The sequence below is a fragment of the Pituophis catenifer genome, unplaced genomic scaffold (assembly GCF_029215685.1).
Source record: "Pituophis catenifer annectens isolate HBS135680 unplaced genomic scaffold, rPitCat1.0.hap2 SCAF_3, whole genome shotgun sequence".
NCBI lineage: Eukaryota > Metazoa > Chordata > Lepidosauria > Squamata > Colubridae > Pituophis > Pituophis catenifer.
Window position 1 is genome coordinate 127172279 of NW_027256883.1, and position 26531 is coordinate 127198809.

A 26531-nucleotide genomic window follows, 5' to 3' on the forward strand; every position below is an offset into this window, starting at 1 on the left:
ATTGTTTTGAATTGCATTGCTGTAAATTGTCTTACACTGTATAACATCATGAGTTATGATAGAATCAGCTTATACAAGTAATAAATAATCAGCTTTATAATGCACAGAGAATAGAAACCAATCAAATAGGAGAAATGTTTATCAGTATATATTACAGTCTGGCTTCAACATGAATTGCAATGAAGGGATGCTTTGCTTGATAATTAATCTGAAAACGTGCCATGCCATTAGCAGCAACATGGATTTGAATTCCTGTACAAGTCTTGCCTTCCTTTCGTCCTGAAATGACATCACAATAAACCCCAGCAGGAAGTCCAGTTGGAAGGATTACCAATAAGTTCCTGTACAATAAAATATAATTTTATTCTTTTATTTATATTCAGAAAATGATATGCCACCCATTGCTACGAATGTCTCATAAAATGTATAATAAAATGGTAACACATTAAATCAAGAAATATAAAACATTAAAATACTAAAACATTAAGCAGCCTGAATAAATAAGAATGTTTTCAGCTTATTCCCAAATTGTTAATAGGGAAGGGGGATTTTTTTCACCTTCAGTGACTATGTGGTTTCATAACTTAAGAGAAAAGTTAAAAAGCAGAATTAACCACTCACATCAATCCATGGCAAAATTAGCAACAAGTATACATTCCTTTTAAGACTGGATACACAAATATAAAAATCTGTAAGTAACTGACTTCTGGAGGAAGAAATTTCAGATCGAAAACCTTGGTAAGGAATGAAAAGCTGGCAACTAGACCAGCTCTTCAAACCTCTCTGGACAATGAGATTGAGATCATCCAGATGTACTCCAGACAGCTGCCCCTCACAAGGACACTGGAAGATGTTGCTTCCAGAGGGTTTAGAGTTCTGAGAGACAAGAGAATATTCATCTTGCTCAAACCCTGCTTGGTACACCTTTGAAAGGACACTAAGTTTGCATATTTCTTCTTCTAATCACTTTTAGAAATTGTTAGCTAGCTGCTTTTCAGCTACTAGAAACCTTTGGAACAACAAATTTGGCAGCCCTGGGTGAGTTTTTATTTAAATTAATATTGAAATAAAGAGCAAAAAGGTGATTGAAACCTTGGTTTTAGGAAGTTGCAAATGAACTAAGGATCCAGTTAAATTTAAAATAATATTTTAGAATTAATTATAAATTAATTCAAGGTTGACTCAGCCTTCTATCCTTCTGAGGTAGGTAAAATGAGGACCCAGATTGTGGGGGCAATAAGCTGACTTTGTATAAAAAGGAACACTGCTTGGGGGAGCCGAAAGCCCTACTAAGCAGGTATATACAAAAGTATGAAGGCTATTGCTTAACGCATTGTAAGCCGCCCTGAGTCTCCGGAGAAGGGCGGCATATAAATCGAACCAATAAATAAATAAATAATTGTTTATTAATTGGAAAATTTTTTATTTTTTTTTAAAAGCATTTTAAGATAATATTTAAAAAATTGGACACCGGAGAGAACTAAATATTACAATTAAAGAACATTTAAATATGATTTACAATTACAGAATGGAGCAAAATATTCTAACATTGGACATATTAAAGCAGGGATCCCCAACCCCCCATCCATGGACCAGCACTGGGCCATGGCATGCCAGAAACCGGGTCATGGAAACAAGCGAAGCCCCATCCACAGGATGCAGGCAGCGTGTGAAACGATCTGTGAAATGAAAGAAAAATCTCTTTCCTCAGAACCAGTCCTGGTGCCCAAAAGGTTGGGAGCTGCTGTATTAAAGGATATTTTTGGAAAATGAACTCTCAAGTTAATATTAATGTCTACCTCTGTGTGTCTATAAGTGTATTGATAAGACTGTGTCTAAAAGACGCTATAGAAGAGGAACATGTTTTACCTGCCAAGATCAAGACTGAGTTGGAAGTGGATTTACAAATGACAGGCTACATTTGAATGTACAGAAAGATATGGAAAAAAGATATTATATTGGACATATCAAAGAAACCACGTTTGTTTTAATAATTATAAGAGATATACAAACGATAAACTAAGAGAATGACCTGGATAATTTTCCTATATTGGACTTACAAAAGAGGTTTGTTAAAGTTGTGAACAATCTCATGAGAAGGGACAAAGAATGAAAAAAAAAAAAAATCAAGTTCTGCAACATTATTATTAAAGGGAACATTATGTTCTCTTTAATTGTACTCATTTTATGTATTCAATTCATGCTTATACTTATATATATTATCTAATATGTACTTGACAAAATAAAATAAATAAAATAAAATAAATAAATATTTAAATGGAGTAAAGATTAAGAGGAAAGGAAAGAATAAAAGGAAAGAATATAAAAATTAAATTTATTTGATCAAGAGTCATAAAGATTTGTTATAATTTCTGTTAACCTGAATGAACTTTTCACCGACACCGGGAGTGAAATGATTATGCTTTATGGATTCATTTATAGATAAAAAGATGGGATGTGAGAAGAAGAGAGTATTTTAAGAGGAGTTGACAAGTTACCAAAATTGATAGGTATAGATAGGAAGTTTAGAAATCACTTATAGATTTATTTTTCTTTATTACTTTTCATTCTTTTTCTTTCCTTTTTCTCTTCTCCGCCGTCTATTTTTCTTTCTGTTCTTCTATCTTTGTTTAGGTTTACATTTGTTTTTTATTATTACAATTACAGCCTTTCATAAAATTACTATACTGATGGATTCTGAAAGTCTGTTAGTAACCCAGGTACAAATCATTTATGTTTTCTAAATGAGCATATGTTGTAATGACCTTAGAAGGCAACCAGCCATTCATGAAGCTGTTCCAACACAAACAATGTTTGCTCGCCAGTACTGCCAATTTCTGGGCCAGCAGAATTTCTTGGACTGTCTTCCATACCATTTTCATCAAAAATTTCCATTACAATAATTGAAGCTACCTATGCCTACATCTCCAAAGACAGGCCTTTCTCCTATATGAGGTAGGGATGCACCTCATTTATCAGACAAAATAAATAAAAGGGTTTCTTTACTTTTAATTTTATATGGCTTTTGAATATGATGATAGCCTCAGATTCAATCACATCCATAACAAGCACAGGTCCAAATTACTTGCCATACACTAAGTAAATAAATAAAATCCCAAATTACCTTTTATTTACCTCTGAGTATTTCCCAAATTTTATCTGATTTATGTGGTCTGACATATGGGGTCTACACATGTACTACTTTTTCTCTATTTCATCTACTTTCGTCAATATATTTAGATGAAAGTACATGTGAGAACTTAGCTTGCTAGAATCAACATGGCCTGCAAACAGCACATGTAAGATACTCTGTGATCCCCAGAAAAGTCACAGCTGCTTTAAAAAGTACTAAGACAGGTGCTATGTTCACACAATGAAGCTCTTTTTTTGGAATTAAATCCATAGTATTGTATAGCCAAACTACTATTCCAAGCAACTATAGCCAGGCAGGACAGTGGTAAGAGAAATGGGCATATTCCAATTTGAACTTTTGTTTCAAATATTGCAGGCAATGAAATATGCCTCCACTTTGGTGTGAAATGTCAATTAAATCTAACACTTGGAGTAAAGTGGTTTCTGTACATGTAGAATATCAGCAAAGGGACCAAAAACTGTCTGGTTGCTCCTGCTTGATAAGTAAAGTAGGGTATCTCTTTTACAATTCTGCTTTGGTGGGATAATTGACTCAAATAATCTTCTGATCAAATCATCCCAATGAAACTCTACCCAACAGTAGTAGTTACACAAGTTGTGGACAAACACAAATTCCCTTCTCCCACTTGCTAGGCTGGAAGATATTCTGGAGCAGACCAGACTGTCTATCTCTAAAATGATGATTTATTGTCACAAACTGTAACGGCATCTCAATAACAGCAACAAAGTTTGCATTGATATCTGACCCTCAAGAATAACCCATATTATATAATCACCCAAATTGTTCCAACAAATGAATTCTACTCTTATCTGCTTGCTATACAATGACTGGAGGGTCACAGAAGCTTCGTTAAAAACCTAGCATGGTATGCTGAAAAGCTAGAAAGCATCTGCCTAATGACCCCACTATAAAATCTCAAAAGAAGGGTTATCAGAAAACCCAGTGCTGTAGAACTTTACCACCAAGCTGCAGGCCTAGTATGGGTTAAAGAATGGATGGAATTGAGTAATAATAAAACATTATCCATTGAAGGTCACGATCTGCAAGCGGACTGGCATTCCTTTTTATGGGTTGAAAAATATAAGTCCCACGCCTATTTTAAAAGGCATACACTTAGACAGGCTTTATTACAAATTTGGCTAAAAACTAAAAAACAACAATATACAAAAATTCCGTTATGGACAGAAGCATTGAAACACCCAAATCTATCAGAATTCAAAAATATAATAAGATATAAAGAATTAATCGATCACCAAGGAAAGTTAAAATCCAAACAACAATTGGAAGCAGAATTAAATAAGGAAATTGATTGGTGGACCTTCTCACAAATACAATTGAAACACAAGGAATACACAAAAGAATATCAAATAAGTAAAGAGAAACAGGAAATAGATAATATATGCCAGCTACTGGAAATTGGAAAAAACCCCATCGGAAGAAGATATAATAGATAAGATAACACAATACACTGAAATGGATAGGTTGACAAAAGAACTAAAGGAAAAAGAAGACACCGAATTCTATAAAGTTTGGAATAAGTGGTACCATTGGCATAGGGTCGCTACGGAAGAAAGACAGTTAGAAATCAGATAGAATAAAAGTATAGCGGTGCATGTACCATCCCCTTAAGTATGGCAAAACATTTTGAGAGAAACTTAGAAAGTGTAGGTAATATACAGAACTAAAAGTAGTCTTAGAGAGTAGAAGAGAGGAGAGGGTAAAGAAGTAAAAATGAATCAGTGAGTTAAGATCTATGTGAATGTTTTTAAAATGTTATCTAATTTTAGGTTCTATTTAATTGGGCCAAACTATGTTATAATAGCAATTTTATGATGTTTGTGTATCTATATTTTTCTTGACTGTACACTGCCTTGAGTCCTACGGGGGAAAGGCGGTATAGAAATATAATAAATAAATAAATAAATAAATAAATAAATAAATAAATAAATAAATAAATAAATAAATATGTATAATTGTGTAATTGGATACATCACTACGAAACAGACACTTCAAATGATTGAATATATAAATTGTTTTATTGTATAATGTTTTTCTTTTTTGTCGTGCTATGTTTTATATGTTTTGTATGTGTTATTTATTTGTTAATAAAGTTTATATATTTTTTTTTAAAAAAAGAAAACCCAGTGCTGTGGATAGATGGTAAGTATGACTGCTGGTGACATCCAGTGTTTTGACAGACATTCAACTCCTTTTCAATATGACCAATCATATAGTAGAAAGCAGCAGACTGGAACTACTGAACAATTAGTTAGCTTTGATCCAATGATGCAACCCAAATAATTTTGACCTACTACATTTACACTGCATAGAAATCCAAGTCCCTTTTAATTCTTAAATAAGCATACCTGTCATCATTATTAAACACAACAAATCCTTTGCCAGCACGTCCAAATGCTACCTGATTGTTATTGTTGTCCCACCAGTTTGTAATTGGCTCCCCATAGACAACATTTCGGAATATCACCATGTTCCTGAAATGGGGGAAAAATGGATCAGGGTAAGGATTGTATGCACCTTTACACAATCTGGTAACTGTAGAAAGTACCAGACGGTTATCTTGATAGACATATACAAGATCAGTTGCCAAGGCAGCCAGGAGTAAAAATATTTTAAATTCACAAACAGATAGATAGTATTAAGCTCAGACTGACACCTTCCTAACTCAATGAAATATACAGAGGAGGAAGAATTACAGCACTATCGGGTTTGCAAGATTCTGAAATTATAGCCAATCTTAATGAAAGTAATTTTTGCTTTCATGTGGAGTTGATTTCCAAGTCTGGACTACCTAATGGGGCTGACCTTAATTTTATAAATCTGTTTATGTAAAAAAAAAAAAAAAAAAAAAAAAGGTGCAACATATAATTCAGTAAATTAAGGAGGTATCTGTCTGAGCTACTTCCAAATATTATGTCTGTTGTGGACTTAAAATATGTTTTACCATTGTTACACTGACAACTGATCTTGCCTATCTTTCTTGCTGTTTACAGTAACTTTTGGAAACAAATTCTATTGCTCTGAAGTCCACAGATTAAGGGAATTATAACTCAAAGCATCTGTACAGCATTTTGCAGGCAGAGGCATCAAAATCTATCTACAGTACTTACTTAGGAAAAAAATGGGTTATTTGAACCTTAGATATACAGAAGAGCAAATTTACTCTCAAGAAGGCTCTTCAAGGTAGCATTGAAATTATTTACCGAATTTCATCCCAACGGTGCTCACAGATCCAGCCATTGCCACAAGTTTCATTTGCATAAATTGTCACAGGTTTAATGGATCCATCACTATTGCTCGGTGGTCCAACCCAATCATTTAAGTCCTTGTTTTTAAAAAATGGCATATCATTACTAAACCATAAGAAGCAAGATATGAATGTGCTAAATAAATATCTGCATTCCTTCATAATATCTGGCTTTTAAACATTTCTAGGAGCAGCAGTCCTAGACTCTGGAAAGCCAACAAGGTTCTTATTATAATTTATGCAAGAATTTGAGAATCAGTGACACTAAAAAAAAAAAATCTAAGCTGACACTGCAAATGTCAGTTAAGCTAAAATACTTGCAAAATTAATTCTCCCTACCATATTTGAATGTTTATGTACAAATATTTTTTAAAGCAAAATTATACAATTCATATTTTGTATACGCTAAAATCTAAATAGTTGCTCTTCAAAATATCCTCCCAGCTGTTTAAAGATGAATACAAACAAAATAAATGGATAAAAATACAATGATTAAAATGTTGCCGTAAAACTAACACTAGTAGACAGGAAAACAACAATTTCAATCTGTTTTCAAGTGATAGGTCTATCTTTTAAGATAGAGTAGCTTAGAAATAAAAGGGACACATTTTAAATACTGTTTTGTGAAGCAAGAAAAAGTTACCGTTCCATTCTGGATATCTTTAGGCCACCAGTAGCTCGACATGATTCGTGTGAATCCATAGGGATGAGCAAGCATAAACCCTACTGCCATCTTATAAAGTCTATTACATAGATAAAATAAGAGTTCTGGTATAAATGTGTTTTCAGCCACAGAAATGAACCAACATAGAATAGATAACATGTATGAATGGAATACTGAAAGCAGGTGAAAGGCACTCTCACAAAATGGCTCCCATCATGGGTGTGAGCACTCAGTTTACCAAAAAGTAAATTGATAACGTTGCTCCCTATTATCTCCCTCCGCCCCTGATATTTCCAACAATCATAGCTTATTTTTATCTGGGCAAGAGAGATCATTTTTAAACAAAACATCTTGCTATAGCACAGGATGTTTACAGATGATCTGCACTTAATGATCAGCCATTTAGTGACTATACGAAATTACAACAAGCCTTCAACACAATATTTATGACCTGGGTTCAAAATTCTAATGGACAGCCCGTCCCTCACAGTCACATGATCGCATTTTAGGCCCATGGCAACTGGCCCACATTTATGGCCACGTGACTGCAATTTTTTTTGTCAGAAACCAGCATTAACTTCCAGTTTCCTACAAAAAATACTCATTGCAAATAATGGGTTCATTTAAGAATTGTCACATTCACTGAACAACCACTGCATTTGCTCAACAACCACTTCAAAAAAAAATGTTGTAAAATCAAATCAGCATATAATGACCCACTTAATGGCTGACATGTCTTAACAGTCATAATTCCTGACTCAATTACGGTTAAATTAAATTTCCTAAATTAAATTTAAATTACTAAATTAATTTAAATTTAAATTAAACTAAATTTAAATTAAATTATTGAAATTAAACTATTAATTATTACATTATTCGTAAATGAAAGACTATTTGTATTCTCTAAAAATGCTTATGTAGATCCCAGAGGTATTTCGGTAAAAATGGTGGTGGAAGCCCAAGCTTTCTTTTGTAGCATGAGAACTTTCCATTTATGGAGATGAGGAGGAGAAGATTTAGATGACACTTGGTTATTATCACCACCATCTTTAATACCATCTCACTTTTCCATTCAAAAAACAGGAACATGTCCATACTGCAAATATTTTCCAGTGGCATATTATATCAAGGATGAAATTCTGCCCATAATTTCCTGAGATTTCACCCAACTGAATACAATGTGATTTATTTTCAGATAAATATGTTTAGGAAAATGGGGGAAAGGGTATAATTCCATGTTTGTTTTTAAGCTGCTAAGGGCTGCAGCAGCAAATCAATGAATTCCTGAACTTGTTAATACAAAAGAATACATGAGGTAAAAGTATGCATTAACAATTTTGAATGTCATTAAATTGGATGTGTTACAATTTGGCCATAAACTGGAGCACAGAATCAAAATTCAAAGAGCAAATGCCTCTAATTCAGTAGCCATCCAGCTATGGAAACTATACATTTTAGGTTTTGCCTCTGCTAATGTGGAGAAAATCGTTCATATCTAGTCTTAAATGACGGTTTTCAATTTGACAATGAAATCTGCACAAATTTTAAGAAAACTATCAATTTCAAAATCAAAGGACACAAAATACTGCTCCTGAAGCTATGTAGTTTTTTTTTTTAAAAAAAATCTTGACTGTAGCATTTCATGCAAACATATGCAATAATAATTTTCAGATTTACTGAAAATAAAGTATGGTTACTCCTCTAACAGAAAACTGTATGTTGAATGTGAGCAATACCTCCTCTCTAAGCTATGTGTCTTCCCTTCTGAGAAATAATGAGACAATTGCATATATTTCTCATTGTATCCTGTAGGAGCCTGTAGTCTGCTATGTGTAGGACTGTTTCCTTATCTTGGATGGCAAACCTCAGATAAGGAAGGTTACTCACATGTAGGCGCCAGGAAATGGCATTAAGACCCTAACTCTATAAACAAGAGGTACAGGAGGAAAGGAAGTGGGATGTGTGTTAACCCTAGATAACATTATAAGTGCTTAAGCAAAGCAGTAATGGTTAACCAAAGACTCTAGTTACCTGGAAGATTCTGTAGCCAATGAGATGCTGCCAAGTACACTGTAACTTGAAAGTAACAAACTATATAATGTCACTATGTAAGACAATAAAATCACCACATACATCCTCAATCTTTGTGTGTATGTGTGGTCTCTACAGTATCCTAATTTTGCTTAAACTGCTTCCCGGGGATCTAAAAAGCATCCTTTTCACCAGCTCCTCTTCACTGAATTACTTAAGTCAGCTTTTGGAGCAGAAATGTCTACAACTAGATGTCTGCAACTGAAACTCTAAACAGTATTAATTTGTAAATTACTTTTACAAGACTTTTTAAACTTCTGATGGGATGGGATATGCACCATTTGGGTTTGAAATTTAATTTGCAACTACAAAACAGCTTTTATAAACTATGCTAAAAATAGGAGCAGGGTTACCTAGGGTTCCAAAAAGTAAGAATGGAGGACCCACCACTTCCATGTCCCCTTTGGTTGTCGTGATTATCAACAAAGACGAAGGCTTTATTAGATGGCATCATGTGCCAGCTTTTTCCCCAGCTCCTAAATCAGGAAGAAATAAGAATGTATTTACAAGACATTTCAAAGTAGGCCTGTTTAGGAGAATATGATCCAGCCCTTCCAATTTGAGAAGCAACAGTTGCCAAGCTTTCCATCAAAAGCCCACACTGACTGCACCACCACAAAAAAAATAAAAATAAAAAAAATAAAAAAATGGAGGCACAAAGATACCTGTACCCTCCTCTTACACCTGGATTTGGATTGGGTCCTTGTTAGTGTCAAAAAATAATTACTTCAAATTTGCCATCTTTTGTTCATTCCATTTGCGAAGGACAGTCCCCAACTGCATGCCATATTTAAATTCAGTCACTCGGCCATTTCTGAAGTATTCAGAGCTTTGGACTGCTTCACCGCCCAAATCAATTACCTGGAAAAAGCCAAGAAAAGATATAGAAGGAATAAGAGAACGGATTCCGAGAGATAGCATATCTGGCAAGGTGATCACTTCCTATTATACTGTGTACTGACTCATTCTTAAAAGTGATTTAGACATTTCAAACATTTAGTCACTGAATTAGTTTTTGGCATATACCTTGGGGATCATCTTAGGCCAATCTTGCACCAAATGTACAAGTTGCAATTATACCTCTTCCCATACAAACTTTTCATAGTTTCAGTCATGCTTTGGTGGTCTTCTGAAATGTCTCACCACTAACCAAGGAATATGGATAGGGAGCATTACAGTGTTTCTGGTGCATAATCTTGAATGTGAAGACCTTTTCCTAACACGACTAGATTAACCTCTGCACTTTTAGGAAAGATGTTTGAAAGCCATCAGTAGTAGATTTTTAAAAGGAAGAATCAGCACTCTGTAATAACACACATATATATCTTGTTATATTTACTGAATCACATCTTGTTCTATTAATTTCAACTTACACCATCATGATTACTATGTTTCCCCAAAAATAAGACCCTGTCTTATATTTTTTTGAACCCTGAAATAAGCGCTTGGCCTTATTGCCATGTGCTCAAAAGCCCGATTGGGCTTATTATCAGGGGATGTCTTATTTTGGGGGAAACAGAGTAGAAAAAAGGGCTATAAATTCAAAAATGCTTTCTCCTATGTTTTAGCTCTTGCCCTTTTGAAATTCTATCTATTTGTAAATAATGTAAATACCTCAAGGTTTAACTCGACAAACCTCCAAGTTTCCATTGTCTTAGCTAAGTTTCTCCTCAAATCAATTCATTTTTTAAAAAAATTAAAGGTTTGTATATCTAGTTCCTAGATTTTACATAAACACCAACAAGCACATTAGATCTTCTAGTCCAGTGGGTCTCAACCTTCCTAATGCCGCGACCCTTTAATACAGTTCCTCATGTTGTGGTGACCCCCAACCATAAAATTATTCCTAAAACCATTGAAAATATGTGTTTTCCGATGGTCTTAGGCGACCCCTGTGAAAGGGTTGTTCGACCCCCAAAGGGGTCCCGACCCACAGGTTGAGAACCACTGTTCTAGTCATTTAAGTTAACACCTTAGAATTGATCTGTAAAGAATTGTTTTTCTGAAACAGACTGAACATCTATTGGATCTTAAAATCACTGATATGAAATTTATATTGAGCAGGCACATATTGTATTATTGTAGATCCTTATTTTGTGAGCTACTGTTGATAGATAGATAGATAGATCGATAGATAGAGGAGGGGGAGAGAGAGAGAAGGAGGGAGATTAGATAGGTAGAGGGAGAGATTAGGTAGATAGGTAGGTAGGTAGAGATAGAGAGAGAAGAAAGAGACAAGAGGGAGAGAGATAAGAGAGTGAGAGAGGATAGACAGACAGAGTAGGGAGAGAGGGAGAGAGGGAGAGAGGGAGAGAGAGAGAGAGAGAGAGAGAAGTGAAAGAGAGATTAGGTAGGTAGTAGATAGAGAGATTGATTAGATAGATAGATGATAGATAGATAGATGACAGATAGATACATAGAGAGGAGAAAGAAAAGAGAGAGGCAGGATAGATAGATAGATAGATAGATAGATAGATAGATAGATAGATAGATAGATCAGATTTGTTGACGTTTGGCATATTACTCTTCCTAAGACCCCCAGTCCACAAATTGTAAGGATGCAGCAAGAGAGCACATTTGAAATAGATGAACGTTTTAGAACAATGGACAAATGCTGAGAATTGTCCTTTTATTATTATTATTGTTTACCTCTTGATAGATGAAAGGTCGTGAACCTTTGGTGAACCATCGGGTATTGAGGTTATTTAGCTTGCTTAAAATAACATTTATGTCCTCGGGCCTTATGTGCTTAGCAGCATCAATTCGGAACCCTGCAACGCCAAGGTCAATCAGGTGGTTCAAGAAGTCTATTATTTTTGAACGCACATCGTCTTTCCACTGGGAAAGGTCAAGAAGTCCATAAAGTCGACAGTAACGGACCTGTACATATGGGAAGAATGATTACTGCAACCATGCAAAATAAAAAAAAAAAAATCAATCTGATTTGGGAAAAAGTTGAAAGGGTGAAAGAAAAAAGAAAAGCCCCCCAAACCCCTTAAGCCACTCTCCATTAACTGGATATATGACTCAAACCTCAACCCCTTCAAACATGCTCCGAGAAGCCACAAAATGAGAGCTGAGAATCTCAAAATGTCCAATGGCACTTGTCCATACTGTTTTCAACCATTTACAACACAGCTCTCTACTAGAATAAAAGTGGCTTCCTTTTCCTCCTTTTTAAAAGTACAATTTTGTTTGTTTTGTTTAATTTTCATTCTGCCTTTATTATTTTATAAATAACTCAAGGCAGTGAATATAACTAATATTCTTTCTTCCTCTTATTCTCCCACAACAGCAACCTTGTGAAGTGGTTTGGGCTGACTTGCCCAAGGTCATCCATGGAAAAGATGGGATTGAATTTACACTCTCCTGGTTTCCACCCTGATGCTTTAACCACTAGACCAGGGGTGTCACACTGGCAGCCTGCGGGCTGGATGAGTCACACACAGGCCACGCCCGCCCCAGCTCCGTGAAAAAAACATTGTGATATGTCACATGACAGCAATGTGACGTGGCGAGTTTGACACCTATGCACTAGACCTTTTTATTCACACACTCTGATCACAACAAGGAGTTCAGACACATTCACAAAACTGGTTACATTAGATGATATCAGACAATTGAAAATCATCCTTTGATTTTTTTTTTTTTTAAACAAATCCAGCCCCATATTTATATCTCTCATTCAATATCCGCATGTCTAAAAAGGTGCAGGAGTTTTGCAAAGTCCCCTGCTGCATATCACAAAATTGTCTTTTATGCATTCTATGAAGCAGCCAACAGATTTACCTAAGTGTTTGCCATCGACAAGCACAATTGCCTTAAGAGTGCTCTTTCTCCCCTCCGGCAAATAAAAATAAGAGTGTACCTAATAATACTCACAAACCTGTGCTTGGTTTGGCATTTTCATCTTCAAGAGCAATTAAGGTTTTGCTTCAAAAATGGAAAACTGCATTTATCTATAGCAAACCACCACTTGTAATAATAAAACTTATACCACCGCAGAACACATCAAAATGGGAAAGTCTACCTGAATAGGATCACTGTAGTTTTCAATATCCCCACTGGGCGTTTTACATATTGGATCGTTAAAATCAAATCTCGAATATGGGACAGAAGGAAAATCATGGTGTTCTGCATTGAAATAGCTATTACAGATTCCACGGTTGCCAGACCCAGCTGCGGAGTTGAGCATATGGTTGAATACAGCATCCACGTAAATATGGACCTATTGAAGATACAAGTGAAATATACATAATTGATCATAGACATGTCTTTTTTCTTCTTTTAACACAAGGTCTTTCCTTATACACAAAGCATTCACAGTCTCAACTGAAATGCTTGCATTTGAAAATGACCAAGCCTTAATAAGGAAAAACTTGTTCAAAATATAAAAACAGCTACATTTTACCTAGAACACAATCCTCTTCTCTATTTTCTGTTCTTCCTGTTGCACTCTTCCATCTAAGACAATCTTCAGCCATTGATAATCAGCTATCAGCACACTAATAGTTACATACCCAGGAAAGCAGAAAAATGCACATAATCTAGTGTTGCTAACATGAGCTTTCTGCTAAGCTAGGAACATGAACTTTGCCGAAGGCGAGAGACAAATCTAGGTATTTTCATCTTCATGTTCACAGAAATGGGAGAAAATGAGTATTGGCTTTTGTAAATTTCACCCATCATGTTTAAATATAATCCGATACTTGCAACACCTTTCAATAACTCATTCAATCTGTAATATTCATCTTCACATTTCATCTAAATGGTTGACTGCAGAATCTTAACATTCTTAAACTTATTTATTTTTCTTGGTCATCCCAGGTTGTTGTATTAAAAAAAAATCCAAAAAAAAAAAAAATCAGAATCTTGAACATTCTTTGGGGGCATCTGGACTACTTTTAATAACATATTGAAGGATTTTTTCCCATTTGGTTTTGTTTCTGTATAAGGAATTGCCGTAGGTTGTTCATGCTTCGGTCTATACATTTTTCTATAGAACTATTTACAATTAGCACTTGCCAGATTCAGAGAAATGTTTTAATGCAATTCCCCACATTTTGCAAACTCTGTTCCACTTCAAATGTTATCATATTGGTACAGAAGATACTTTTCCATCAATGCCACTCTAAAAATCCATATATAAATGAAACAAATAAGGAGGCGTAAGACTGTCCCATTCTTTCAGTAGGAAACATAATTTCTTATGCTAATGAAGTTCCTCTATTTTACTAGAGCAGCAGATTATAAAACTACAAATATGCAGCTGCTATCCCATTATGGGCCCACCCATCCAACTTCTTTTCCCCACCTTCAACACATTCTAATTAACAATTGCTGGAATCATATTCTGACATCAAAGCCTCCATCTTGTTGTCAGCCTATAGCTAAGGTATTCCAACAGAAAAGTGGTGTTTGCCCACAAATCACAGCAAAAGATTTGCACATATATTTTTGATCCCCCTAGAAAGAGCCTTCAAAGGTCAGTAACTTGCTGGATTTTAACTGGTTTGTTGCAGAACCATCCACTCTATGGCCATTTCTGTTGTGGCTGACATAGGGGCTGGAGTATTCTCTTTCATCACTTTCAGCTTTTCTTTTTTGTGGTTTGGTCAAGGGACCATCAATGTAATGGAAAACCAGGGGTAGTCTTCCACTAGATTTCCCATTGTAAGTTTTCCACATGCATGGCATACCAATTACGGGAGAAGTGACCAACAGTTTTGTTCCTAATCTCTGGTTTTATTAAATAAAATGTTGCATGGGTTGCACATTTCAGAAGGAGGAATATGTATTGTTTTAAAAAAATAATGTTGACACGTTCACTTCAATTGCTCACTGAACAGAGAAGTGATCTCTACAGCTGTCTCTCCTCCTACAGCCTTTGCCAGCAAAAGCTTAACAAAGTAACTTAACAGGCACTGCATGACTGCAGTCACTATTCCAATTACGATCCCAATGCCTTACTCACCACATTCTTCTCTATCTGCCAGCTTCTCTCTTCCCCACGGCTAGGGCAGCATTTTTAGAAAATTATTTCCCTTTTATCTCAAGGATTGAAAGAAAACACATCCACGAGGCTGGGGAATGAGCCCAATGCCGATGTATGACTCAAATCTTCAATTCTTTCAGGACAATATGCAGAATGACACGATTGTTTTCACTCAACAGAATACAGAGTTGTGCCAATACCAATCTAGAGCAATTTAGCCGTTATTTTTGGTGTTGCATTACATTAATATATGTCAAAATGACATTTGGATAAAACTGATGCTTGACATAAAAATATTAATCCAGCAAAGTCTGAGAACATTCTTATGTAACATGGAATGCTAATAAAATGAGGATTGAAAACACACATACAAACAGTGCAACTGATGAAGACATTTTGGTGACAAGCAATCTTGGAAACTGACTCAGCTGACAGGTCCTTTTTAGATTATGTCCTCCTACAACTTTCAGACTGATCCAGACTATAGGAAATTGTTTCTTTAATTATTAAAAAATACATTATAGCAAAAATTATTCTATTATTTTAATTTTTTCCCCCAAGGAAATTTGAGGAACTAGAATGTTTTATTATATAGAATCAATTCTATCTAATACGGACTTCTGATCTAGAAAATTGGACAAATATAGGACACCATTAAAAAAAATACCAATTTCCACTTATGATTACCTTTGACCTCACATCTCCTGTTCCCCTTAACTAAGCCCTAAAATAGTGAAGGCCACTTACTCCAACATTGTTGCATCTAGTCACCATATCTCTGAACTCACTTTCATTTCCAGAACGTGAACATAACTTGTAACTAACTGGCTGGTATCTCTCCCACCATGGTCTCCAGGGATTCATAATTACAAGGTTTTCATTTGGAGGAGAAACCTAGATATTCAGAAAGAGAATGAGCAGGTAAGAGAACAAATATTGTAGATCTTTAGTATTCAATTTTATTAATCTTATCTGTTCCAACCAATTCATAGCTTAAAGAAGAATATCAGGATGAATATGAAAGTAACAAAAACAGTGGTCAATTAAAGGCAGACAAAGCATTTCAAGTTTGAACTGCTTCGAGCTTCAAATTGGCAGGTTCAATTTCACTGAAACTGCTTTAATCTGAAAGAAGACCCTTTGAGCTTCATGTAGAGTCTAATATGAAGCCAACTGTTTCAGGATAAATTACTTCTCTAAAAATTGAAAATGGGATTGTAATACCTGTTTTGAATTCAATGTTGAAAGATTTAATTTTGAAAAGGTTTAAATTTGAAATCTTGTGCGCTCCTCACTAAACAATTTTATAATAATATTAAGGATTATCATTGACATTATGAATCTGGACCCAGAAAAAGCAGCAGAAGAGAGACAAAAGCAAATTATTCTCTTGCCTTCTTCCCAGGAGCAATCCCCAACTTTTTTGAGGAAAAGATTCACATGACTCCACAAAACAGTTTGCATAAGTGCAAGAGGATGATACACACAGGCAATTACACCTGTTTGTTTCCTGCATCTCTCACTCATATAAAATGCCAATAAGGATCACTGGCGAGTTAGATTGCTTTAACCAACCCAGTGATCAGGATCCCTGTTTCAAAGGAAGAACAAGATTGTGTTGCATGAGGATGCAGTGCAAGTTGGGGAGGAAGCATGAATGTAAGGGGTTGCATGAGAGTTGTGGTGTGAGTTTGGGAAGGTACATGAGGGTGCAATATGGATTGGGTTTGAAAAAAATCAGGGAGGCTGTGATGTGAATCTGGGAAGGTGAACGGTTCAGGTTAGGGACAATATGTGGCATAGGTGAGGGAGAGTATGAGAGGGTGTGCCGTCCAGGTCAGTGAGGATGTTGGTGTGTGTGAGTAGTTGGTGCAAATGCAGAGAGGTACACGGGTAAGAGAGAGTGGTGGGATTCAGCCAGTTCTCTCCGGATCGCGCAAACCGGTAGCGGTGATTGCAGGAGGCTCTGCCCACCTGCCTGGACATAATGCGCGACTACTGCGCACACGCTGATATTTGCGATCCGGTAGGGAAGGTAAGTGAATCCCACCTCTGCATACCTTGGTGACTTGTAACCTTCCCTACCTGCTTCCTCATTGACTTTCTGGGGAGCCAGTAGAGAAGTTTGCAAATGGCAAGCACATGATTGCAGGGTGCTGCAAGCAGACATTAGTATGACCTGGTTGCCAAGCAAAATGGATTCCATTCAGATAACCAAGAAGTTATTAGGATGGCCAGAGTTCTGAGGACTGGTCATAATCACAATTCTTTCAAATGAATTGTGATTATGACCAGTGGCAGTATTGTAACTTAGAATTGTTGCTGAACAAATGGCTGTAGATTGAAGACTCCTTCTATGTATGCTGAGCTCTTCACAACTAGCTCTCTATATGTCAGAGGCATATTTGCTTGTTCCCCTACTGCATTCAGGAAGCACTGGAGCTATTGTATTGAGCAAGATACTTGTGGCTTATCTGTTCAGAGTGGCCCAACCTCTCTAATTAGATGCTGTCAGATATTTTGGGATTGCATTTTACAAAATTTCAAGGCAGAAGGATATATGGAAGCTCAGATTTTATCAGTGGTTATTTAGACATGACTAAAGAGAGAAACATACTCACCTGAACACCTGCAAATCCATGTTGAGATAAGTACGTTTCACATTCAAGAGCAATGTCAATCCAACGCCATTCAAAAAGATGGACAATAGAGGTCCTTACAGGTTTGGGACTGGACTTGTACTGGGTCCAGTAAAGTCCAAAAGCTACCAAGAGAAACAACAGCACAATATTCCTCATGTTTGTTTTGGCACATAGTGTTATGTTCCTCAGTAGCCTTTTGCTTTCCTGTTGGAGAACATAGCACCTTTACCAATTATACATTTAAATTCTGGCTTATTGTCAACACTATGTTTAAAGCCATATATTCTTCATTATCATCATCATCACACAAGAACTAAGTATTAACAAGGCAGAAGACACTTTTATTTGTTCACCAGGCTCAACAACCAAAGTTCAGAGAAATGTAAATCTCAGTTTACATACTAGTCCCAACTACAGGCAGGCATAAACATATTTTATCATATTCAGGTGCATAGACATAGTCAACATTAATTTAAAGAGAGAGTTCTCTTTCAGCATCCATTGCTGGAAGTACTGTACTCCTGTTGACCAGGAAAGAGAAGATAGTCAGATTTCTAACATTTATTCAAATTCTGATTGATGCAGAGTATTGGTGCAGTTCTTCAATCACATATACCTGTGGAGTCATAGTCAATGTGATCCCAGCTACATGTTTTCACAAAGTCTAAGTATAAGGAAGGCAATTGAAAACAAGGGTTCATGAATATCAACTAGCAGTTAAAAGGCACGGCCAAAAATCCCTTATCTCGAGCCACATTGATAATAAACAACACCAGTTTGATTGGGAAGGAGAAAAATCATTGGCCATGCCAATACCTGCCACATACGTGAATTTATTAAAGTCTGGTATTCTATCATAGGATCAATTAAGAAGCATATTGATCTAAATCCAGCACATGAATACGTAAGAAACCAGACTATTCGAATGACCAATCAATAAAGAACCAATCAGTTGCTCAAAATTTAAATATAGCTCCAAATGAACAACCAATCACATGACCAACTGATCACACTGGCACACAAGACATTTTATAAACCAAGGAGAATATTCTGCTGATGATGCTACCTAGTCTGGTAACGAAACGTTCAGAAACTGAACTGAAACAATCATGCTTCCCAAGGGCCTAAGTAAAAAGCCAGATCTTTAGGGCTCTTCAAAACAACAATAGGATGAGGGCCATTGAATCCTGGTACAGTAATAAGTCTGAGAGGGAGAATTTTAAAACAGGTACAATGGGAAGGCATAATCTTCCCAGCATGGTTGTCATTAAATGGCCATAATTTTCATCATTCTCAGCTAATATGATATATTTGTTAAGGAAACTGAGGGAAACTGTAGGCTACAGAGACCTAATGGCCATTTTTTATAGACTGAGATTCGAATGTCAACTTTGGAAATACTGACAGGATCAGAGTTGTTATGTATGTAAATATTTATATCCTGCTTCTATGATTTTTATAAATAACCCAAGGCAGCAAAACACATATTTGTTCCTCCTCCTATTTTCCCCACCTTCGCAAGCTGCCAAATTAGCAATATTTGAAATCCAAAGCAGCCATTCACACAAACCTAAAGCCCCATTTCATTCATGTTTTATTGAAAATTTGAATGGATAATAAATAATAATACAATAAACCTTCTAAATCTGGTCTACAGCAACTCTAAGCAGAGGACATCAGACCCATTTAAACAGCTTATTTAATTTAATAAGTTCCACTGTTATTTTAAAAAAATCTATCTATGATATTCAACAGCCTTGAAAAAAAACCATCTTTAGTACAGAACATTTAAATCAGGGGTGTCAAACTCACGTTGTCACGGTGGCATCACATGACGTATTGGGACATTTTTCCCCTTCGCTAAACCAGATGTGGGTGTGATGCATCCAGCCCGCAGGCTGCGAGTTTGACAGCCCTGATTTAAATACATAGCTAACAGATAGCCATTAGAACTGCAGGCTTCGTAGACAAGAAAACAAGTGTGATTCTGAAACAAGTAACAAAATTTAGAATCCTTCCTAATTTATTAAAAGAGCAAAAGATGACACTTGCCTCTGCTATGTGGAAGAGAATGTAATGAAATGATGACGTGCAACTTCTGATAAGGATACCGTGTTAATGGTTGGAAAAGTCAGAGAAGAATTTAGAGAAGGAGCCAAGGGAGGGTTTTTTGGGTTTTTTTTTTTTTTTTTTGGTAGTTGTTCCCAGAAAACTGGAAGAGCTGACACTGAAAATTACACTGCAACAGGTGCTGAAGGAAGGTCCTGGAACAAAGTAGATGCTACATCTTTTTATTGCTGCAGATTGCAATTCAAGCTGGCTGCAGGAACCATTAAGAGGATGAACTAATGGAGTGAGGGAACTGCCAAGATTGTAATTATCTCCAGAGTGGATGGAAAGAAAGAGTTTAGAAGAGAAAGATTGTAGAAATGGAAATGGGTAAAAGAAAGAAAAGGGATACTTGCATAGCAGAGCAGAGAAAAAACAAAAGGGGTCAGATCCATTTGGACAGGCAAATAGCAGCCATTACATTTGTTCGTGATTGACGTAATTCAAGGAGTAACAACTGCTCTCTTTCTATGTTGCTCTCTGCTATGATAAGAGAAGAGAATATTTGTAGCTCAGGGTTGAACTGTGGAGTCCTTGGTGCTCTCTGAACTTGACTGTTTGCTTGCAGACATGCAACTTGGTAACGTCATTGTATTGAACCTCATGTGAACATTATTCATATTGTCTCTGCTGATGATATGAAGCCTAGCTGAATATTTTCAAGCTAAGAAAGGTAGTAGGGTACTTCCAATCACATCCCCCTCCCTCACAAAGCTTCTCAATATTCCTTTATCTTACATTTCAACAGGACATGCACAAAAGATTGTTCTTTTCTTTTTGGTATATATTTCATTGCTGATGGGCTTTTTCTGAAAAGCAAATAGCTGGGGTTACTTAGGAAGCTTTGCAAGAAATGTGAATAACCCAACTAGAAACTGCGTTTACTTTTCTACCATTCCCCCCAAAAAAGAGCCATCCAGAGACCTCATTTCAGCTAAATGAGGAACACAATTTTCACAGAACTGTGTACTCAAACTCACTAAGCATCACCTATGCAAAGTTCCATAAGATGGATAACTTACACTCTTGAGGAACTCTACAAAACTCTTGGGAGTTGGAATTTGCCAACTCCAAGAAATGTAAAAACTATGTAATGATCTTATTATATCTGAGAGGCCTCCCATGATAAACGTATCTATGGGCAAATGATTCAACAAGGTTTCCCCATGGCAACTCATTAAATTTAATTATGCACCTAAGAATCCTAGCTCAAACTGTGGTGTCAACAGAAGGTCCCCAAGAGAACACAACCTTTAGTTCTTCTCCCTTTGCAGTTTTACTAACCTCGATATACAGTAGTGATTGACTCTACTATTCTCTATTCTTGGATGATCTTTTCAAGATTCTAGAATCCTGTTTCCCCTGAGTTCTAAAAACAAGTCCTTTGCTCTTCTAATCAATGCCCAAATAGAACCATGCTATCTGCTTGAGCATGTTCCTGGAATTTGAATTTGTAAATTCTCTCTTAAGCAACACCCTCAATTGTAGATATCAGGGATGTAAGTAATCCTTTTTACAGGAAAGGCCACACTCTGTAAGAGGACAATGCTAAAAGGAGGCTCAGAGGAGGGAGGGGGAGGCATTGTATAAATTAATTTTAGTTAAAATGAATGACCACTCAGTTGTTTCTAAGAGGTCCCAGTGGAAAGCATGAAATTCAGCTTAAGCATCAAGAGAGGCACTCTAGACAGAAAAAAAAAAAAAGAATGATATTTGAAAGGAAAATGAATCATTAACTCACAGAATGCAAATGTTGGGAGGGAATTCCTGACTTGCAAAAGTATGTTAATGTAACCTTGCAATAAAGATAGAACAAGTATTTCATTGTTGTCTGGACTTTCTCAATAGGCTAACAGTAAATCAAAAATAATCTGGGCTGCATCTTTGTATCAAAGCTAATTCACTGTTTAGTAGACCCAATTTGCTGTTTTTCTATTGTAGGTCTGGGAAGCTGCTTGGTTTGGTGCCTGGTGGAGGGGGAGGGTACTTCTGTTTTTATTCTTTTTTTTTTTTTTAGGGATTGTTATGAGCCTCTTAGAATCATTATATGGTATGGGTCATATAGGTCCTGCAAATAAATAAATAAATAACCTGTAGTTGGGCCCTGCTGCAGGATTTATGAGAATGTAAATTGGGACAGCAATGATTTTGGATTCCATCAGCATTGGCTCCTTGTGTTTCCAGAACTAGAGTATGGGCCAGAGTGTGAAAAGTTATATACTCTGGGTAAGGACTTGGGATCAGTTAGACTTGGCTTGTTTATGAACTGGAATGTATGTGGATAGGTAGATTGCCTAAGAAATGATGAACATCTTCTGTGAACCTCGCTTAGAATTTAAGGATTGCTGACTTGGTAAAACCAGATTCTCTATAACCTAATAAACACCTATTCACCAAGAAGGTGGACTGGGGAGGTTGGAGCCTGAAATGGAATTTGCCAGTTCAAGTGTTAATACACACATGAAACCCAAGCTTTATTCCTGTCGTTGTTACTCTCCCTTTATTCTAAAGTTATTTCTTTTGGAATAATTGTTTAAGCAGAAAAGACTGAAGCTTTGAGAAGCAGATTGTTATCATTTGTATAAAAGGGAACAGACCTCATCCTTGGGATTTTTGGGGAATAGTCATACTCAATTTACAACCACAACTGGGTCTAGAATTTCCACTGCTATGCCTGGCAATTGTTAAGTGAGTTGCACCCAATTTTACAATCTTTTTTTGCTATAGAATCACTTTTTTGCTTTTGAATCACTACAGTTGATCCGTGAACCATGCAGTCATTAAGCGACTCCAGATTCTCCTATTGTCTTTTCTTGCTGAAAGCCAACTGGGAAGGTTGCAAATAGTGATCACATGACCCCAAGTGGCTGCAACATTCATAAATATATGCCAGTTGCTGAGCGCCCAAATTTCAATCATGTGACCATGGGAATGTTGTGATGGTTGTGAGTGCAAGGGCTACTTGCAAGTCACTTTTTTTCAGTGCAATTGTTAACTTTGAATGGTTGCTAAACAAACGGTTGCAAGTTGAGAACTGCATGTGTAACTTCAAATTACATTCTTGCTTGAGCAAGTCATTGAGAAACCTGCACATGCATTACATCAGCTATCCCCATAATTCCACAGCCTGATTGGAAGAAAACCTTTCTATGTTATGTAGCACAGAACCTAATACAGGTAGTCCTTGACTTACAACACTTTGTGTCCCAAGGTCATATGATTACGTTTCTACCTTCTGACAGGCAAAGTCAATGGGGAATTCAGATTCACTTAACAACCGGGTTACTAATTTATCAACTGCAGTGATTCACTTAACAATTGAGGCAAGAAAGATCTAAAATGAGGCAAAACTCACTTAACAAATGTCTCACTTAACTTCCTATAATCCTTTTTACAGGAAGGGCCACATTCTGTAAGAAGGTAATGCTAAATGTCTAACAAATGTCTCACTTAACAGAAATTTTGTGCTCAATTATTGTCGTTAAGTCGAGGACTACCTGTACTAATCATCAGCAAATGTTCTTCAACCCTTCAAACTCCAGAACCACCAAAGCTTTCTATACTATTTTTTTTTTAAAAAAAGTCAAAAACATCCCAAAGGAAGTGGCTTATAATTTTTCACCAAATTCTGCAAAGTCATACCCCTTAAGGATCCCAAGAGCACTGAAATCCAAGTGTTTGTTGTAGGCATCTAAGTTGTACACATCTGTTTAAAAGTTGAAACAAGCAGTTTGTACATGTGAAGTTTTTCCATAAACTGGGGCTCATCCATTAATCTTCAGGTTTTATAGAAGACAGAAGGTTTTAAATATTGCTTTGAGAATGGCAGATAGTCCTTAGAAGCCATGTCTTAAGCAACAGCAAATCTGAAGGAATGGAAGGAGAGTATCAAGTTCTAAAACATATGAAACCAGCAAGCAAGAAGTCGAAATCTCTCATATTAGGAAGAAAAATTCCACCTAATTCCACATTCCTCATAATTCCACTTCCATATTTTTTTAAAAAAATAATTATATAGTTTTGGCTTAGAGGAATTTATAGAGGAATTTGCTTTTGGAAATGGTTATTTCAGCCGCAGACACTTGCAAAAAATGTTTTCTGTACTTCTTTACCTCATAGTTGTATGATGCACTGAACAGTCTCCTGCTGGTACTTTAAAAGAAATCCATACTACTAGTGCTTCAGAAAAAAAAAACCCCAGAAGAGCAAAGAAGTTTGATTGGCAAAGTTGAACTGATCTTTTCCTTAAGAATATGTTACACTACACTACTCTAGTTTATATTGTCCAAGTTGTCAGATAGCTACCATCTGCTATCCCTGTATTTTATGATCGTAACTGGAAGCAGACATACTTGGAAGGAATAAATGTGACACAGAACCATTTTCAGTGAGGAAATCAAGTTTTGGAACTGCAGTAAATCCAGTCAAACAGTGGCAGAACAGAAGTCTACAAACTGCTCAAATGAGCTCTGTCCTCTGTAAATCTGAATCAACTCAGTTCAGAACCGTTTTCCCTACAAGATTAAATTGTGTTTTATACTTTCTCATCGGATGTTGAAAGCTACTTGTTGAATTAAGAAAAGAAGGAACATTTTGGGGGACTAATAAACATTTCCGGGCATTTACGTATCACATCAAGGCAGCCTGTGCAATTAAGTCCAAGAACATTACTGCTTCACAGATAGAAGTTTTTTCTATCCTTGTGTCTTGGTCCTCAGGTAGTTATACTGGGAGGATTCCCAGGACTCCATTCTGTCCCCAATAGAGGTAATCCTCAATTTACAACTCTAATGGAGCTCAGATTTTTTTTGCCATATATCATGATGGTCCTCAGTTGAGGCACCCATATGACTAACCCAATTTTCTGATATTTCTTGCAGTGGTTCTTAATGAATGTATCAGTTGTAACAAGAATGCTGCAGTTGTTAAGCAAACTCATTGTCTGCAATGGCCATTTTTTTGCCAGAAACCAGAGAAAAATACTAATTTCCAGCAAAAAAAAAAAAAAATCATAAACCAGTCACGTGATTATAGGACATTGCAAATGACCATAAATGTGGGCCAGGTGCCAAGCGCTCAAAATGCACTCAAGTGACCAGCGGGGGATAGCAAGTCATCAGAACTTGGAATTGCAAGTACTTTTGGGGGGACCATTTTAAGTAACTGGTTGTAAGTCAAGACTACCTGTACAACTTAATATGTTATAAAGCTATTTAGAGTGGGATAAACTATCAGTACGCTTGATAGTACCTTTAGTCCTCTACATAAATGAGGATTAGCAAAGGCTGGACTAGATAGTTTGTAAGTATTAACTAAATCTTGACAAGACAGATTAAGGGTAAGTAGTCCTCTCATCCAGGAATTAAGGTGGTTATTTATAGGTAATCCTAACCACAATTGAAACCAACAATTGTATGACTTTCAATTTTACTGCTAGCTTCTCTATTGACTCTTGCTTATTGAAAGCTGGCATTGAAGAACGGAATTGGCAATTATGTGGCTGTGGGGCAGTGGTAAATCATAAAATTACTTTTTCAGGTCCATCATAAATTTGAATCGTTTGGGAAGTCTGCAAAAGGTCTTGGGAGACTCCAGAGACCTAGGGTCATCTTAAAAAAAACAAAAACAAAACACTGGTTTAGGGGCAACGTGCCATTCCCAATCCCAGAGAAGAAAATACATAGATATACCGATGTTCCTTCAAACCACTGGGAAAAACGCACCTCCACACACCTTCCACATTACCTTGATCTTGGGCCTTAAATATGAGTAAGCGCGTCGGATTCTCGTGCCTGGGCATGGACACGGGAGCAAACGCAGACCTGCCTGGGCCATCAAGGGCGGAGGGAGGTCAACTCTGCAAAACAAACAAACAAACAAACAAAAACCCTCTCGCTATCCTTTCCCGGCTGCAAACTTCCGGACTACCCCTAAATTTGCTGCCATCTAGCCGTCGTTCGGACTTTTCGCAGCGCTTCGAAAACAGGACATCGTCCTTAAAACAAGCTTGCTAAACTCGGGTTTAGGAGAAGCCCTGCGGTCCTTACTCGCTTTCACAACTGCCGCTCTCTTTGCTTTGTTTGCAGCCACATAAACCGCCGCTTACTGCGGACCTTGACAGACCGTTACTTCAGCTCGTTACAGGCGCTTCGGTTTATACTCTGCCAATTGCTCCCAAAATAAAATGGTGCATTGATTGAAACGTGCCCGCCTCAAAAAAGAAAAGAAAAGAAAAGGCTTTGGCTTTTTATTTTTTTGAAGAAAGCGCAGCGGAATGCATCGTGAAGCACCTACATACGGCTCGGTTGCTTAATCCATCCCTTGTATTTCTGCTGCTCTCCGGCCTGCCGTTAATTTAGGCAGGGCGTTTACACCAATCCTTGAAAGGAGAGTTAATGTCGTCCCTTTCCTGCGCCGGATTTCTAGTTAAAAAACGCTCTCTCCTCCTCCTATATATCCCTTCCGAAACCTCGGAGAGCATAAATATTTGGCTGCTGCCCTCTCGTGTCCGCAATGTAGCCAAACCACGCACCGTACCCTCGTTGCGATTAATGATTTCTGCTCCCGCAGCGAACAGACGCTCCCCTCAGCTACCCACACTTAAGCCTGCT

The 26531-nt window shown here is 36.7% G+C and overlaps 1 protein-coding gene across 1 annotated transcript; it reads right to left on the reverse strand.

Annotated features, from left to right (window-relative positions):
• Positions 1 to 25770, reverse strand: LOC139315075 (pancreatic alpha-amylase-like). The gene is made up of 11 exons (XM_070941101.1): positions 25666 to 25770; positions 17791 to 17933; positions 15917 to 16063; positions 13205 to 13402; positions 11824 to 12054; positions 9902 to 10035; positions 9528 to 9650; positions 7063 to 7162; positions 6376 to 6497; positions 5521 to 5646; positions 1 to 341 (listed from the first exon to the last, which is right to left on the reverse strand). Exons 1-11 carry the CDS (start codon positions 25718 to 25720, stop codon positions 152 to 154), a joined length of 1569 nt encoding a protein of 522 aa, XP_070797202.1. The 5' UTR covers positions 25721 to 25770; the 3' UTR covers positions 1 to 151.
• Positions 25771 to 26531: the final 761 nt, after the last annotated feature.